The 19,412-nt window shown below is 43.2% G+C and overlaps 1 protein-coding gene across 12 annotated transcripts in view; it reads right to left on the reverse strand.

Moving 5' to 3' along the window:
* Positions 1-19,412, reverse strand: part of MCPH1 (microcephalin 1) — a 233,475-nt gene that overhangs the window by 187,091 nt on the left and 26,972 nt on the right. For all 12 annotated transcript variants that reach the window (XR_007402838.1, XM_049095296.1, XM_025445645.3 and 9 more), the window contains exons 4-7: positions 10,588-10,675; positions 7,586-7,700; positions 2,368-2,511; positions 1,412-1,501 (exon numbers count right to left, since the gene is read on the reverse strand). Coding sequence is in view for 11 of the 12 variants with exons in the window: in XM_049095296.1 (XP_048951253.1) it covers positions 1,412-1,501; positions 2,368-2,511; positions 7,586-7,700; positions 10,588-10,675 (437 nt within the window). In the remaining variant the exon portion in view is untranslated. The remainder of the gene's footprint in view (positions 1-1,411; positions 1,502-2,367; positions 2,512-7,585; positions 7,701-10,587; positions 10,676-19,412) is intronic.

The following is a 19,412-nucleotide window of genomic DNA, read 5'->3' on the forward strand; positions in this document are numbered from 1 at the left end:
TTCACTGGGTCTAGTAACACATCCTCCTGTATGCAGAACTCTGCCTGAAGTCCCCAAAAGCATGTGTCATATTATTATTATTATTATTATTATTATTATTATTATTATTATTCCTATCTGTCCTTCTCACTGACTAGAAGCTCCCAGAGCACAGACACTATTTTCTGGAATCCAAAGCCTCTAACCCAAAACTAGTAAAGACTCTACTTTAAAGAATGGAGGTAACCAGCAGGGAGCGGAGGGAAGCCCGTGTGGTGGGGTGGCACTGTACCCACACCAAGTCAGGAGCTAGAGATACAGGACTCTGTTGGTATTAGCAGCTCAATAAGCTTAGCACACTTTTCAGAAAGCTGGCAAGCACTGTGCCATGTCATGAAGCATAAATTCTGAGGTCAGATGCCTAAGTTTGAATCCTGGGTTTGCCACCAACAAACTGTCAACTTTTACGAGCTTCCTGACCCCTCTGGCCTAGTTTTCTCATGACATGGTGGGGGTGACAATGGTATGTACTTTGTGGGTCTAGTGAGAGAATCAGATGAGGTAAAGCACATAAGACACACACAGCACCCAAGACAGGAAAAATGGAATCTGTGTTAGCTACAACCACGTGTGTCCAGCTTATATAAAACGAGTGCGAGTATAAAATAAAAAGATGGAGATTAAGACAAATGAGTAAATAATTTTAACACACACCAAAGGGATTAAAGGAATAACCACACTCAAAAAGGAAGCTGTGGATTGAACTCCTAATACCTCCAGGCTGTTTGTCACCTGTCATAGCACGGCCACTGATCTGGGCCCTCCCAGAGGCACAAGTGGGTGCTTCTATCACATTTCTTAACACTCAGTCAAAGGAAAGCTGTATAAGCATGAAAAATTATCATTCAAAGTCAAACAAGGGCTCCCACATTTAAAGTGCATATATAAAATAAAACCCTGATTTAATTCTTTCCAATGCTCTGCCTCTAGGCAGAAATCCTATCATTTACCCTCTAAAGTTTTCAATGGCCTCTATACACCTCACTGACCCACTTCAGTCACGTCCCATAGTCACTACACATGGTGTGGAACAAGCAGCTCTCATAGTGTTCTCAGTAAGACACAATTTATACTCCAGGCAAATTAGTACGTACAATAATGATTTCTTTTAAAAAATGAGCAATTAATTCTTTGCTAAAAAATCAAGTGACTACAAGAAAAAAACAAAGGAGCCAAAAGAGAGGTTTAACTCACGTAATTTCTCATGCCCTAATTTTATTACAATATCTATTTTTTATTTTAATACCTGACTTCAGGGTAAAATTCATGAATTCTAGTTTTTAATCAACTGTTCTTAGACATCAGAAGAAATTCCAAATAAGAAAATCATCATATTTTCAAAGTTTAAATATATTGCAGAAAATAATTTTACCTGAATACAAAGTATTGTGTGAAATGTTCCATGAAGCTTCACATGGGGTGTCAGCTGGGTTATTATGAGAGTTTTCAAGCATCTGCGAAGCTGCAAACACAATCAAACACTTCATCAGATACAACTCTGACATGTTAGTAGATGAAGGCATGGTAAGGCTACTCCATCTGCTCGTCCACAACACAAACACTGACCTACACCGGGACTTCATATCCTAGACTGACTATAAAACCCTAAACACAAAAAACTCTTACTCAAATCTATTACAGGTAAGATTCATAAAAATAATCCACATTAATCATTTTATAAAAAGGATTAAATCATAGGACACTTAAAGTTAGAAGAAGTTTTAAGGGACACCTGGGTAGCTCAGTTAAATTTAGCACTTGACTCTTGGTTTCGGCTCAAGTCATGATCTCAGGGTCCTGGGATCAAGACCCAGGTCAGGCTCTCTGCTCAGCACAGAGTCCACTTCTCCCTCTGCTCCTCCTCCCACTCATGCTCTTGCTCTTTCTCTCATAAATCAATCAACGAATTAATAAAATCTCTAAAACATTTTTAAAGATAACAAAAATACAGAAAAACAAAAACTAATGCCTGAGATACCTAATCTAAAGCAGATTCCCTCAAGAGCCTGATTGATTTGTTTAAAGGAAAGCATCCCAAAAATATAAAAAATTACAAAGGGACTATAAAAAAATAAGGATTCTCAACCTGGCCAATATGTGCTTAAAACATATGTTTTAAAACTATAAACTCCATATATGCTTTAAAAATCTCAATGAAGCATAAGAATTTCTGGAAGAAAATATTAAAGTCTATCCAGCAACAGATAAAAATCTGTTAAAATCAAGAAAGAACTAAAATCTCTAGGTGAAGAGGAAAAAAACCCTTCTACCACAATCTATTCACCAAGCATCTGCCTCCCTCTCACTTTATAAAATGCAAGCACTTACAGGTAGGGGAGAGGTTCTCCCTTTTCTCCTTCATCTCCTGTAACCTCCTCAGCATCGTACTATGCTGACCGCTGCACATTTTCATTGTGGGACTATACATCAGCGAGCCGTTCGATTCAAACAAGAGGACAGGGACATCATTATCTGAAAACAACCAAAACATTTAGCTAAAAACAAGCCTTCTTACTTCCACAGTGGGATCCCTTTGAGGAACGGCCCACCGCCCACCCCCAGGGGCTTGGTCTCCCCCCTCCACATCATTACCTCCCACCACCTACGGTCTATCCTCACCTCCACTGCCCCACCCCCCCAAGAGCAGTAACACTAGCTCTAAAACTGCTGGCTGACGTTTGCTGAGAAACGTCCACGTGCTGGGCACCGGGCTGAGCACAATATGGGCACTACTTCACTCAACCTGGCCTGAACCCAGCGCATCAGGTGATCAGTACCCCCATTTAAAGATGAAGAAACTGCATTCTGGTTCCTCAATGGTGATGAAGAGCGGCAGATTGCCACCCCAAATGTGACAGTTTGGCATAAGGGTTTTTTTTTGAGCAAAAAGCACTTAAGTCACAGCAAGTGAAAGGAAGGTGCTCTAACTCCCCCCACCCCGCCCCACCCACCACCCCAAACCTCTTCCTGAGACAGGAGATAAAACTCCCAACATTTGTCACCAGAGATGGGGCGCTGAGGCCAAGAGAACTCGGTAAAACAGACCTTGTTAAAATAACTCTCCTCCTCCAGTCCCCTTACATCTTACCTTTCCACAACTGCCTCTCTATGTTCAACATACACACTAAGGTTCTATCACTACTTTGGGATTTCATCTCCTTTGAGAGCCCCCATGTCACAAAAAACGTACAAGTGTGTATGTTCTTCTCCTATGAACCTGTCTTTTATAACAAGCCCCAGTTGAGAACCCAAGATGCACACAGAAAAGGTCCGCCTCTGACAGTGTTCACTCTAGGTCTCGAAACCACCACGCCTAAGCAACCTTATGCGACCCTCAAGAGACACAGACGTAACTCTGGCTCAGGAGTCCAAGATGTGTGCTCTCCTGGAACCCATACCTTGCATATGCCCAGGGAGGACTGGCTCTGACCACCTCCCCTCACCAACCAGTAACAAGACCAAGCATCAAGGTCTTCTTTACAACTCTCAGGCCTCAACAGCCCTAAGCACACTTCTGACAATATGCACACATGCCAGTTATATCCTTAATACCTCACATTTGAAGTGTTTAAAAGGCAATTTTTATTAAGATATAAACTTGATCCAAAAATATAAAAATTTTTATCAGTACCATTTTGCCAAATTCTTTTCAAATAAACCATCACTCTTGTAGGAAGAAGGCCCCAAAGCCAAGAGTATAAAGCTGAAGGAATGCAGTACAGTGCTGACCTGAGGCTGGAGAGACCAGACCACAGAGGGCGCGCTGTACTGCAGGGCAGGTTATATATAGGGTTTCGTCCTAAATATTTTTCCTTACAATGACACTGAGGAAGTAGATGCCCTGGATGGGATGTGCACCTGACTTGTGATTTACACCCTTCTGACTCAAGTACAGCTGGTAGATGGTTAGGACACAGTGCCTATAGGGCCCAGTCAGGCAGCCGCTAGGAAGGTCCACATGGGGCTGATGCAGGCTTAGAGAAAGAACAGTGCAGGAGGCAAGCAGTCATTCAGAAGCACGATCTTGGTGGGAATCCGGCATCAGGCAGAAAAGAGATGTCAAGAGCTACTCCATGAGTGTGGTCGGAGCAGCACAGTACACCAGTTAGTGGGAGGTTGTTAGGGAGGGACCAGCACGGCACCAAGAGAAAGAGACCTGATTCTCAGGCACTGGGGTGACTCCGCACGAAAACAAAGGATCAAGGCAGTGTTTTTAGAAAATCATCTGGCAGAGTTACCGATATAGGCTAAATATTCTAGTCAATTCTGTTGTATTATCATGGCAGATTTAAAATAAAGCTTGATAATTCTACATGAAAAATTTCAAAATACAGAGCAGAGAATCTGTGACACGGCAGTACACACTGCAACAACAAATGAGAGCAATCAGTGCTTCCGTTTCTATTCCATGTGTTATACAGTTCTGTGTTTCAATGTGCTGGGAATTGGTCTGAAACACTGAATTTAGGTAGTGAAAATGGCAAAAAAAGAATACAAAAAACACATGGTACTTTAGAGTTTTATGATGTTCTAAAGTATTTTTATAAATCATTAAAAGAATACATCTAGCAAAATAAAAAAGTCCAATTTTAAAAACGGGCAGAACATCTAAACAAGACATCTTTCCAAAGAAGACATACAAATAGCCAACAGGTACATAAAAAAAGTCAACACCACTCATCATGAAGGGAATGTAAATCAAAACCACAATGAGATTCTAACCACATATTAGAATGGCTACTATCAAAAAGGCAAGAAATAATAATATTGGAAAGGATGTGCAGAAATAGAACTCTTGGGCACTCCTGGAAATGTAAATTGGGGCAGCCACTATGGAAAACTCTATGGAGGTTTCTCAAAAAATTAAAAATAGAACTTCCCATATGATCCAGTAATTCTACTTTTGGGTATTTATATTACCTGAAGGAAATGAAAACATTAAAGAAAAAAAACAAAACAAAACAGGACAACACTAATGCAGACCCATATTTGCATCCCCTCATGTTCACTGCAACATTATTTACAATATCAAAGACATGGAAACAACATACATGTTCATCTATGGATTAATGGATAATGAAAATGTGGCAGGTACACACACACACACACTCAGAGCAATACTGATATTCAGCCATAAAAAAGGAACAAAACCTTCACATTTCTGGCAGCATGGATAGACCTTAGAGGGCATCATGCTAAGTGCAATAAGTCAGAAAGAGAAAGAAAAATACTGGATGATATCACTTGTATGTGGAATCTATTAATAAGATGAGAAAACAAAGAACAGAACCACCAAGCTCATGGATGGAGAGAACGGATCCGTAGTTGTGTGAGGCCCCAGGGTGGGGGGTGGGGGGGTGAGCAAAATGGGTGAAAGGCATAAAATCCCAGTTGTAAAATGGCTGAGTCCTGGGGATGCAATGGATGGCATGGTGACTACAGTTAGTAACACTGTACTACATATGTGAAAGTAGCTGGGAAATTGGGTCTTCAAAGTTCCACCAAATTTTCCAAAGAAAATTTTCTAAGTATGTGTGGTGACAGATGTCAACTGGACTTGTTGTGGTGATCATTTCACAATGTACACACACATCGAATCAGGACACCATACACTTGAAACTAATGCTATGTCAATTATACTTCAAAAGAAATAGAAATGACTCTATAATTAAACACATGATGACAAAAATTTCCCTACATTTTGATTCCATAGCAGTAGCCTGTTGCTACCGAGGACCGAAAAATGTAGCTCACAGATCTCCTAAACTCATTATGTAACATCCGTGGCCTTGTGTAAGACGCAACCGTCAACAAAGGTGACTGGGCTGTTGCTGTCCAGTGCTGTAAGGTTTTACAAGTAATTCAAGACAAAGGAATCAAGTATCTTGAAGCCAAATGATGCCTACACAGAGAAAAAGAAAATACAAAAACTATATACGATCCAAACAATGTCCATGTGAAAGCATCAGGAACTACTGAAGAGACCAGGCCAGAGGGGTCAAGATTCTGCAGAGGAGGAACAGAGAGGCCAGCTGACAAGCAGTGGATGCTTCTACCCCCAGGAGGATTTATCATTAAAGGGCCTGGGGCAGGAGGCTGAAGGTCCTGTCTGTGACCAGGCAAAGAGCAGTTGCTGAGAAACAAAGACACAAGCAAAGAATTTATCAGTATCAACAAACTGAAGAGAAAACTGAAAGCTTTGTAGCACCAAATCCCACTAGACAGGGCGTAGGAGAAAGCTGGTCCTTGCATGCATGTGATACTATCTTCAAGAAAATTGCTCAATTCTGAAGCTACAAGTGACAAGAATACTAAAAATTAAGCCGAATTCTTCTGTGAAATGGTGGAAAGTTCTCTGTGGTGTATTTTTGCTGAGACATGAAATGGAAGCTCAGGACCAGCCCGGGGAAGGGATCCTAGTTATCATGCCAGGCTCTCAGTGGAAAGGTCTCAATGGCCACGCTCTGGCATCAATGTCAAACGAGAAGTCTACCAAGACCTATACCAAAAGTCAGTGAAGCTCAGATTCCAATCAGTCCACATAAAGCCAACAGACCCCACTCCATCTGCTTAGCAGAGGAAACTGGAAACTCTGTGTCTAAGAAAATAATACTGCCTAGAGCTTCGAACATATTTTACAACTAAATGACTTGCCTTTAATTACAAAAACCAACATTCCTACTTAAAGACAGGACCTATACAACAAAAAACAAGAGAAAAAACAATCATACAAAACAAGAGAACAGAGGCATTCTATATATTGCAAATAGAAGAGAAAAAATATGATTTAATCAGAATAACAGGATCAAAAAAAAAAAAACATCCTGGAAACCCTAGAACTACAAAATAAAGTAACTGCAATTATGAATTCAACAGATAATTTTTACATATTAGTGAACTGTAAAAAAGGTCAATAGACAATATACAAACTGATGCACAGAAGGGAAAAAACAATTCAGGCATCTCTGTGAACCCCGAGTAGGATATTTAAAAAGAAAACTGGGCCAATGAACATAAAATTCAAACTGCTGAAGGCAAAAAATGTAAACAAAAGGCAAAGTTAAAAGAAAATATACCTTTAAAAGAGCAGAAATACAATTGTGGGCTAATTTGTAAACGGGCACTATGAAAGCCCAAAGACAATGAAATGTATTTCTTCTCTTTTTTTTCAGTTTTACTGAGGTATAACTGACAAAAATTACATATACTTAAGGGGAAATAAAGGAAAGAGTATATTATCTAACACTTCCCTATTCTGGGTAATTAAACAAAAGACAGAGTATTAGGTAAAAATACAAAGTTAAATACAAAATAACAAAGAAATAAAAATGGACTTCTATTAATAGGCCTTCTTAGCCATAATCTGTGTTTCCATAATCATTCCTGAAAGTAAAAAGCTCCATCCACGTGGTGAGTGACCAAGACTCTGGCCGATGAGCTCACACCGTGGCCCTCGGGCAGGCGCGGTCCACTGCCTGCAGGCTGGAGCCGGGTCCGCCCAGGCGCCCCTGGCCATCGGGCAGCTGGAACAGATTTCTGGACTCACCCAGACTTCTCTTCTGCCTTTGTAGCTCTGTAGCCATTTTCTCGAATTTCTTCTGAAGCCTTTTATCATGTTCCGGTGTTTTAGGAATAAAGTCTTTGGGCTGCATACACTTCCGCTGTGCAAAAAAGACAGGAAAATGAACACTTACTGTACTGCAGCTGCATGACAAGCGTTCACATGCTTCTGAGATCCGTTACAACACTGCGGTAAAACCCCACAGAGGCCCTTCTTGCACTGCATGTGAAACAGTAATATTTCTTTTTCTCTGTGCCTCTGTAAGAACAGCAGCAGAGCTGAGAGACTGAATACTGAATACATACACGAGGTAGCTACGCTTTCTGAGGCATTTTCAGAACCTCAGCATTCTTAGTTCCCATGAAGGTTTTTAAACAAAATGAGTCCTTTTCCTTATTTTCGTTACTCTTATATATCTCTCCTCCTCCTCACCTCAAAATCATGACATGGTAACAAAGTACGAAAGCAATTATTTTCTAACTACCATAGAAAAGAGCCAATATTGAATCTTGCTTTATTGCCCTTAAAGCACAGTAATTCTATTCAGCCAGTAAAACGTAAAAGCTCAAACTACACCTACAAGGTGTGATGAACAGGATGAAGCCCAGCCCAAGGCTAACTTCCAGAGAAAGTCTTGGGTTAACCTTCCCACACCTACACTTGTGTTTCTGATGGAGCTTCTTGTTCTTATTCTTTATTTAACAAGAATATATGTGTCGGGAAGAAGATTCTTGCTATGAGGAGCTTATACTCTATTAAAGAATGATAGAAACTACACATCATTAATGAGTAAAACAGACTGTATATGTGTCAGGAGGGCTAATTCCAGGAGGCCTGCAACTGGCCTGAACTGTTCTCCCAAAACACACACACAGCATGCAGTGTCCTAATGAACAATGTTGCTTTGTAACCATGAGTCCAAGGCATTTGGGGGCATTTGTACTCCGGAGCTGGTCAATTGCTTGTCACCAATGGGAGGGCTCCTCTGCTAGGGGTGGTCATGTAGCGACAACAGGGGTACGTGACCAGCGCAACACAAGAGTCTCCCCTGGTCCCCAGGGGCTCCACAGACCATTGTCCTTCAGGGTCCTGTGAATATTTGTTAGCAACTGAACCCTAGCTACCTGCCACCATGACTACGGTTCGTCAGAAAGGGCTAAGTGCAACTGATAGAAAGGAATGCAGCGGGCGAGTGGGTCAGGACAGCAGGCACAGTGGGAAGGAATTACCACTGAGGAAGGGACTCTGGCACAACGCCCTCCTCAAGTGAGAAAGTGGTCACGTGCATGAAGCCAGGAGGAAGCGTGTTCCAGAGAGAGGGAAGAGATACGCAGTGCGATGGCTCTAAATTACAAAATACGCTTGGTGAATTTACGAACAGCGAGCAAGAGGGTCAGGCTGGCAGCAGAGTGAGGGAGCGGGAAGCTGAGAACCATGTCAAAGAGCCCAAATTAAAGGGTCTGAAGTCATGTTCGCTTTGCCACTGCACTCAAAGACGGGAAACAGGATGTCTTCAGGCACAAGTGAACCCTGAAATGAAGTGTGTAAGCAGTCACTCCATATGCTTCAGACCAGGAAAAGTACAAAGATGAATAACATGCAGCACCAGCCACTGTGTCAAGACAGAGGCACTCCTGTCCATGCTGGTGGAAAGCGCACGTACATCTGATGCAATCATTTATTTCATTTCTAGATAATTCACTTGGAGAAATAAACTCGAATATAAACAATGTGCTCGGAAAAAACCGACAATGATTTAAGGGTGCAAGAATCCAAGAAAGACACATTGATACCACAGAATAAACACAGAAGAGTGAAGGGCTACATATACTGTCAGTAACTGGTCAAAAATACACTTTTAAGTGAAGAAAAAAAACAATCTCCCAGACAATATATGTAACATAGCAGAAGCTCATTTGTACAAAATGCATGTGTGTGTGTGTGTAACATATGTGTACTGAAGACCATCGGATCCACAAGGACCCAAGTCAAACCAAAAACTGCTTATTTTGAGAAAAGAGACATTAAAAGAGTTATTTGCTTTATTGTGTTTACTTAATGTTTTATGATGAAAATATACTCATATCGTTAATGTGTTTTTAAAATAAGTACTTTATTTCTAAAACAGTAGACACAGCCATTGCCTAATGTATCACAGAGAGTGGAGACGTAGAGGCGCTACTTCACCCCTAATCGAATGAGATCTGGAGAGAGACTGGAGTTAAGTTTGTCCATCACTGTGCTGCAAATCCCAGCTTGTCCGAGATGAAATGTAATGGAGACACGGGATTCACCATTTACAGAAATCTGAGATGCCCACGGGAACATCTTCTTTAACCTACAGGAAATGTATGCGTCTAGTCTGTCTAATTCAGTTTGGACAAAGCCTGCAAATCTCCTCCCCATCAGGATCCCCATGTGAAAACAAAGCGACTCTGATGTTTCCTAGTAAGCCGGTTTACCCTCAAATAAAGAAATCACAATTAAAACTTTTAAAGAATAAAAGAGTGAAAATGTTGTGGATCGAACGTGAATTAGACCTCAAAGGAAAGCAGTGTCTTATGTTTGAACAGCAGATTTATGATAATAAATAACTTAATTATTTAATAAATAACGTGGACATTTCTGCATCAAGACTTTTGAGATTTTGTGGCCAAACTGCAGAACAAGGGTATTTTGCTGCAGATGTAACAAACCGAACTCTGAAGCAGTTCTGAGAGCACCTGCCTGTCTGCTGGTCTCTTGGCAACTTTTAGTTTTCCGCTGGCCAAACACAGCATTTCCACTTTTCACAAATTACACCAAAGCATTTCAAGGATACAGTAGTTTTTATAACTTTTTTAAAAACCCTATGTGTAAAGAACAGGATCATCAATTCCAATACTTAAGACACTTCTTGAATATATTCCACAAAGTTTCACTTTCTAGGAACAAAAGAAGGAATCAACTCATAACTGCCACTGTCTATACTGATACCACATACTTACTTTTTTCTTAATCAGGCTTGGTAGGTGTTCCCTGGTATTAGCTGCAGGGAACAGTGACTCATCGATGTGCGCTCCAGCTGTCCGGCATCTGTATAATTAATTGATAGAGCATAATGAGCATCTGTTCCTGTTACAGTCACACAGCATTACGTCGGCACGCATGTCAGCGAGCGACTGAAGAGACGCATAGGCCATTTTAATAGACGTGTCTTTATTTTTTTTATTTTTATTTTTTTTAGACGTGTCTTTAAAAGTAAGTACATTTATAACCAAATACAAAGGACCACACAAGTTCAACTTCCCAAAGTAGTCTCTACATGGTGTTTTTAAAGTGTTAAGAGTAGAAGCAAGAGGCAGGTAAAGGAAATGCCGTTTTTACACAGTAACTTGACAGCCTTCAAACTGATCAGTGCAGGGCACACGTGCTACTAAATGAACAGTGTAAGAGCAAACAGGACATAAATGGAATAATCTAGAGCTACAAGGGCCCTAAAGAAATGCGGCCAGAAAGACTGTCTGGCCCCCAAAACTGGTGTGTTCCACCCGAGAGCAGGGTGGGCGACCCCAGGTACTCCCAGCTGTGCCCGGCCACCCCCACTGTCTGCCACCAGAGTCTGTCACTCCCACTCTTGCTACGACCTCCCTGCCAGTCATGGGAATCCCCGGACCACTACCTACTTTAAGCATTCAGATGCTCAAATCTAAGCAATTACCATAATTCTCTAAATCATCTCCTTACCTATAGTTTCTATTCTTCTCAATCATTCATATTATTACTGACAAGAATTAATTAAGCATAAAACATTTTATTCATCTCTCCTCAACCCAGACCAAAAGCCTTCAATCACTCCCGTGTTTACAGAGTATCACCTACCTGTTGTTTCACTGTTTTTAAAACACAGCCCTAAATACATCGCTGGCTATATTTCATAAACCTGTCACTGTTCAACATTTAGTATGCAAATGAGTTGAAAGTATAATTGAAATACAATGCAAAAAAAGAACAGGGAAGTATATCAATATTCGTATAGTAAGCTCTCTTAAAATATATTAGGAAGAAAAACAGAATGTCAGCAGCATGAACATGACACTATATACTGTATAAAGTACTTCTCAATTTAAGCAAAGTCTGGGGGAGTACACACCAAGTTGACAATGCTATTTATCACTCGCCTAATGAATCTCAAAGTTGGTCAGAAGACTCCTGAGGTCCCCAAGCCCCTTCTGAAGGCATGTGGGTCAAAACTGTTCTTCTCACAAGAAGGCCTCGTTTGCCTTTTTTCATTGCTGTCAGATGAGCACAGGACGGAGTTTGCTAAATGATGTGTGTGTCTGCGCATGTGAGAGAGATCCCGAAACACTTAACGCAGAGGCAGACAGGACAATGCAACTGTCTTTTATTAATCCAGACATGAAAGAAATTTGCAAAAAAATGCAAAAATTAAAAAAGAGAACACAGTACAGTAATTGTAATAAGAGAACAACAGGGGAGAGCAGAAGCCAAAGACAGCACAAGTGATACTTTGGGAGTGGGGAGGAGTTAGGAGGGAGGCGACCACCAGATGAAATTCTGATGAGGAAGCAGATGTGGGAGGATGCAGATCTTCCGTCTGGAAGAAGGGCACAGACAAAAGCACACAGCAAAGTGGACAACAGCATGACAATTCTGGGAAAACAGACACCACTTGGTGTGAGTGCAGTGAATGCACTGGAGTGAGGATACCAGGGACAAGGAGGTTACATAGGTCGCCCAGAGGGTTGTATCTGCCAAGCTCATGAGCCTGGACGGCCTCGTGCTGTGGACCCTGGGATGCTAGGAGAGGTGGGCGGGGTGGGGGGGGGGGCGGCGGGGCGGGGCTGGACAGGCCACTCTGCAGGATGAGCTCCAGGACAGGAACCTGAGGGCAAGGAGCCCAGCCGGGAACTGTGGGGGTAGGAGATGCTAGAGGTTTCACCATAGCTGTGGGACTGGGTGCAGATCCTTAAATGCAATATTTAGAAATAAAAATGGAATGTTCTTGAGCTCTTGTTACAACTGACAGACACAGCACATATGTTTTTCTCTCCTGCCCCTGAAGCCCCATTCAAATGAGAGTGAAGTAAAACAAAACGACACCGACCAACAGAAATAAAGAGTAGGTAAGAGATGTCTAGGGAACTGAAAAGCAAATACAGGAAAGTAAACCGGAGCCTGGAAGCTGGACAAGGGAGGACACAGGACAGGACTCCTCTGCTCACACCTCCAGGGCTCTGGCGACAAGGGGGGTCTGAGGAGCAGCAGCTATACCCCTAACTGTGCCCACAGTAAGGGCCCTCTGCACCTCCACTTGCTCCTGCCACCAAAGCAGGTGACAGGATCAGTTTTCAGATGACTTGGACCAGAGACACGCTGGACTCAAGGATACCAGGCAGAGCTCAGGTAGGACAAAGTTTCACAAAGACTTTGTGAAATGTATTTGCATGCATTTTCAGATTCAACTAACAACAATTTTTACAGTCTTAATAATGCAAAGTAAAACTATGGATTCAGCTCATCAGATGCTGATTTTGTTTACAAAATCCAGAGAGGACAAGCAGCATGGGTGTGGTGCAATGAGTAGGTGCATGCAGATGGTGGAGTGGGGTCCCCCAGAAGGTGGCCACTTGGAAAGCGCTAAATTTGCATTTAGCGCTTTGCAACACTCTAAAGTCTAGACAGTGTTGGGAACTGGGAAGTCAGGGCATCAGTGGAGCCATGGTAACTGGGAAACAGAGGTCAAGACAGCTGCAGCAAGATGCACGGGTAGAGAGGCGTTACTTCTGGGCAACAGGAACTGGGACCACTGTTCACTCCAAGCCTCATAATAATAGCTGACTTCTCTCTTTCCTGTGTGTGAGGGGCCCTCTCTCCATAACAGGATGGGAACAGGAAACCAGGCATTCTGATTCAAAGGACTCTGGCTGGCACAATAGGGAGAGAAATGGCACCTACACCAAGACAGAGAATGAAGTCAGGAAGTCATTCACAGAGGACGGTGAGTTCAGGTCTGGACCTATCTAAACTTAGGTGCTATGCTTCATCCACAAGAAGGTCTGACATGGACAGGCCACACTGAGAATAGAGAGAGAGATGGGCTTAACATTCAAATCCCCTCCATGGCCTGCGGGAGGACATCCCTGCCTCTGAGCTTCCCCTCCTCAGAGATCCCAACCACACAGGCATCACCCCGTCTCCAGCCCCAACCTTCTGTTCCTCACAAAGCTGGTCCCCCAAATCTCTGAATACCTAGATCCTTCACATCTTTGTTTCAGCTCAAGTCACCAACTCCAAGAGGCCTCCCCAGCCACCGTGTCAGTAGGGTCACCAACTACAAATGGGCCCCGTGGCAAAGCCCGTCCTGTTCCCTTCAGAGGATTCACCAAACCCTGCACTTACACAACCTGTTTCTTTCATTAAAACTCAGTTCCACAAAGAGAGTGAAGACAAACGGTCACTAAGTAAGTGATCTTATACTTAGTACTAATCATCAGGGAAATACACACTAAAGCCAGAGGGGATCCTCAAATGTACAATTAATTGATTTATTTTTATTTATTTATTTTTTTTTTTAGAGAGAGAAAAAGAGTTCAAGCAACAAGGGGAGGAAGAGGGAGAAACTCTGAAGCAGACTCCCTGTTGAGTGCAGAGCCTGATGCAGGGCTCAGGATCCCAAGACCACAACCTGAGCCAGAATCATTTCAATCAACTGCCGACTGAACCATCCAGGCATCCTTGGTTAATGGATTTTGAGTCTTGTCAAAATTAGGGACCAAAATCAATAGCAAAGAATCATCTTTTCAACAAATGGTGCTTGAACAAGCGGATACCCACGCAAAAAAAGGATGAAATCATACCCCTACCTCACACCATGCACAGAAACTAACCCAGATGGATCAAAGACCTAAGTTGTCTGAACTAAAACTATAAAATTCTTAGAAAATATAGAAGTAAATATTTCTGATCTCCGATTTGCCAATGGTTCCTTAAATGACATCAAAAGCACAAGAAACAAAAAATAAATTGGACCTCACAAAGATCAGAACCATTTATTTCAAAGGAAACTGTAAAGGGCGTATAAAAATAACAGACACAATGAGAGAAAATACTTATGAATCATACATGATATGGATATATGTGCTACAGCCCTACAATGGAATGTTATTTGATAATAAAAAATGAAGCAAAACTCTGATACATGCTACAAACATGGAGGAATCTTGACAATATTATTTTAAGAGAAAGAAGCCAGGCACAAAGACCACAAATTGTCTGATTCCACTTCAATGACATGTTCAGAAGCGGCAAACCTATGGAGCCAGAGACTGATTAGTATTTGCCCTGCACCGTGGGATTGGAGGGTAGTGTAAAGGGTACAAGGTTGCAGTCGAGGGTGATGAGAATGTTTTAAATTGTGTTGGTGGCTGCAAAACTTTGTGAATATATTAAAAAACACTGAATTGTAGGGGTACCTGGCTACTCAGTAGAGCATGTGACTCTTGATCTCAAGGTCGTGAGTTCAAGCCCCATGTTGGATACAGAGTTTACTCAAAAACAATAACAAAGGGCACCTGCTGGCTCAGTCGGTTTAGCATCAGACTCCTGATTTCAGCTTAGGTCATGATCTCAGGGTTGTGAGATCCAGCCCCACGTAGGGCTCCAGGCTTATCAGGGAGTCTGCTTGAGATTCTTTCCCTCTGTCCCTCCCCAAACTCACAGACATGCACGTGCATGCTCTCTCCCAAATAAATAAATTTTTAAAACACAACAAAAACAAAAACAAAAACAAAATCACCAAACTGTACACTTTTGATGGGTGAATTATATTCCAAAAAACTGCTACAAAAAAATAAACACACGATATACTACTACATATCCACTAGCATGGCTACAATTAAAGACTGATAAATCCCAAGTGTTGGTGAAAACGTGAAGCAAATGGAACATTCATGTACTGCTGGTAGGAATGAAAAGCAGTCTGGGTAACGGCCCAAGAGTGATGAAAACATACAAGGACACAAGCATGATTATCCACTGCAACTTTAGTCATAATAACCAAAAACCAAAAACTATCCAAACGTCCATTAACAGGTGACTGGGTAGAGAAACTGTGGTATATCCATATAATAGAATCTTACTCAGCTATTAAAAAAATTAAAATATTGATACATATAACAACAAAGATAAATGTCTCAAAAATATGATGTTGAACAAAAGAAGCCAGGCACAAAATAACACATACTAGATGATTTCCTTTATATAAAACCCTGGAATAAGTAAAGCTACGCTGCAGTGCCAGAAACCAGGCAGCCCTGCAGTGTGACCCTGTAAAAGGTACAAGGGCCTTGGAGCAGGGAAGGTGACTGCAGAGGGATACAAGGGAACTTCTTGGGATGATGAAAATGTTCGCAATATTTTGACTGTGATAGTGGTGGTAACATGGGTGTGCACATTTGTCAAAACTCAGTGCGTGGACACTTCAAAGGGGTACACTTCATTTTATATAAATATTATTTGTGTAAGGTTGGTTTTTTTTTTAACAAAGTAATCAGCTAAGCCTGCAGAAAGCCAGCCACGAACGAGGTAGGCGGAATAATGGATCTAATGAAAGAAGTGAGAATCAGGCATCACTAATGAAGAGAACGAGGAGAGAAATACTTCGCAGGAATGCTTCTTTTTAAACAAAGGTCTGCTAATGCCCATGTGTACCCTGAGCAGGGCCTACTGGCTGCTTCTTACTCACATGAAATGTCACCTATTTCCCACTGTTCTAGGCAACGAAACAGCACATGGGTGTGGCCGGGAAGCACCCTGACATAGGTCTTGGAAGAAAAGAATAACTGCACCATCACATCCATGATATTTAAGTCACAATCAGGAGACCTTAAAGCTCAGCCAGCTCACAAGAACCTCACACCAATCCCGGCAGATAAGTACTGTCGCATCATCTGCTCACATCTGACAACTGAAGACGCCGAGGCTCACGGGACATCGTTTGCCCAAGTTCACAAAACTCGTAAGTATCCTGTACTAGTCAGTAGTTGGGGGAAAGGCTTGATTCAGCTGGGTAAAATGTGTGCCTGACCCAGGCGACGTGGTTGTGGAAGACAGCTTCTCCTTAATGGCGAGGAGTGTCCCAACAATTTATCTGTGACTGGGTACGGTGGAAAGACGCAGACACGCTTCCTGAATCCACCTCTCACAACAAAGGGCCCCTGACTGGTGATGTCATTCCGTGCATGCAAACAACTCGTGAGTCCACCTGCCCACTGAAACGCTGCACAGACACTTCACTAAAACCCCTATTTATCAGGCACTCAATCAAAATCTACTTAATAAACAACAACAACAACACAAAGCTCACGGGGTGGCTTTTTGCTTTCCTTCAGAAATGTAAGAGAACACTATCCTCCCATCTAGTGGTCACGCAGGGAAGTGTTTCAAGAGATGCCCTGAACTTGATCTTCAACTGCTGCTCCTTCAGAGCCAACAGGGGACAAGGCAGCATGTGTCATCCTCCCCTCTGGGAAGCCGGCCTGGGCTCCACTCCAGAGAGCTCCTTCTCCCCGGGGAGCTAAGGAATGGTGGCACTTCCCACTGCGCGCCTGCTCCCCCCCCCCCCAGGACAGAGGCTGGCGGTTGTGCCAAACACACCCAGTGTCCACAGCCCACTCCGCGTCGCCTTCACTCGCTGCGTCTTCAAAAGCTCTGACCTGCGGGGGAAGAAATCCCTTTCAACAGTAAAACCGAACAAGAGAACATGGAGGGCCTCCCTCAGGGGATGAGGAAGGGAGAGGGACGATGCGCCCTTTCGCCTGGCACAGAGCAAACCCGCGGGCACTGTGGGGCTCAGTCAGGGGCCATGGACACAAAACGACTGGTGACGCAGTATTCTGGACTCAAATTCTCTCTCACTTTTAAAAAATTCAAAGACCTTAAAGGTTTTTTTAATGTGAGTTAGACTTAAGGATATTTTTTGTAACAAAACTGAGTTCTTAAAATATGTAATTAATTCACTTAAAAACAAGAATAAAAATCAATACGTGTCAACACAACTGACCCCTGACCCACAGAAGTCCCTGAGCCATGATTTGAGAACTACTGCTCTAAAGCTACAAGAAACCCGTTACTCTGATATTATTTACGGAGCCACTCATGAATATTAGGTCGTATCTTCTCAGTAAACCTACACTGACAGGAAAAAACGTCTTTTCTTCGAGTTGATGTTTTAATTGGTAACAGTAGATAAATTTGGGTGTTGCTTTGCTTTGCTTTGTTTTTAACCAAAAGGGGAACACTGAAAGTCTGCCACAAACAGAAAAACCTAACTGGCAGGTTCTTAAGAACACCTGTCTTACTAACACACAAGCTTTTAACGACAAGAAAAGGTTTAAAACTTTAAACGTTTAAGGATAATTCTGAGCTCTGTGAGCCCATTCCCACCACTCCAGCAGCCCCTCTAGAGCATGTGCTCTCAACATAAGGTAAGAAGTCTGCCCTCCAGCCTTCCCTCCCACCTGACAATCCTGTCCTAGAGCCACACAGGCGAGGCAAGGGCAGACACCTGCAAGGTTTGTAGATGCACGGGGAGCGCTTCTCCACTGGGGGCTTCAGAGCCTGCCAACGGGGCATCCGTGGGGGGGATGGCCCAGTCTGTGGGTTCCCACCTGTGGGGGCCAGGCCGGGTGAAGAGGACATCTGTACAGGGAAGGGCACTGCCCTGAAGAGACTGGTCACCTACCTACTCAATTAACTGCCCTGCTAACAAGGATAACAGGAGCCCGGGTCCTCACAGTCAGAGAAGAGAACTACAAACACTGGGGAGAAGAATATGAGGACCAGAATGAACCCCTGGTTTGGGAGTGATGCTGCAGGTATCAGTGGGAACCTGGTTCACTACACACGGAGCTATAACTACACGGGCACAGTACGCACGGGTATCGCGATCTCTGTCCACGCACGGGGTGCGGCAGGGCACGGTAGCACCCAGATGATGGGTTCAAAACACCATTTCTAGTATAAGGAACCAGGCTTCCCTGGAGAAATGGCTGAATCCAGGGCTGGGACGGAGAAGGTACAAGCAGAGTTAGGATTAAATGGTTGTCAGAGAATCATGGGAAATAGGTAAAACAACACAGAAGTCATCTTGGATGGGTGACCCTGGGCAATCAAAGACAATCTAAACCTTAAAAGAAATGAAGACAGTAATGGATTATAATCCAGTGAATAAAGCAGGAAGACACATGCTCACACACACAGTGATGAGGACAGTCAGTGACATAGTTGAAAGTACCTCCCCTCAAATGCCACACTAAATGTGGTATGGGGGGGAACATATCCCCGCCCCCGGTGCGGCAGCCTGGCAGGCACAACCGTGACCACCACCAGCACCACCAGCACCACCAGCACCACCACACACTGGGAGGGAGCATGAAGAAAAACCCATCTCAGCTTCTTGGGCCTTCCTGCAAGAGATGCAGGACTCAGATAACCCCACTAGGAAACACCAGGTGATCCCAAACTGAGGGACAACGCACAGCACAACTCACCATCTTCCACAACATTAAAAGGACAAAAGCCGAAGAAAGACGGAGGCACGGCCCAAGTGAGGGACCAGGAGACAGGCCGCCCGGATGCAGAGGGCATGTCTGCAGGGGGCTGGGAGCCGGGCGCTGTGCGGAGCAAGACTCCAGCAGCGGGTGAGACCACGGCAGACTCAGAACTCAACGGCGGGGGTGCGTCTGCGTGGACCTCCTAACGTGAGTGGCCGCGTGGGTCATGCAAGAAAATGGGCTTGTCTGTAGGAGGC

This window comes from Canis lupus, chromosome 16 (genome assembly GCF_003254725.2).
Source record: "Canis lupus dingo isolate Sandy chromosome 16, ASM325472v2, whole genome shotgun sequence".
Classification (NCBI taxonomy): domain Eukaryota; kingdom Metazoa; phylum Chordata; class Mammalia; order Carnivora; family Canidae; genus Canis; species Canis lupus.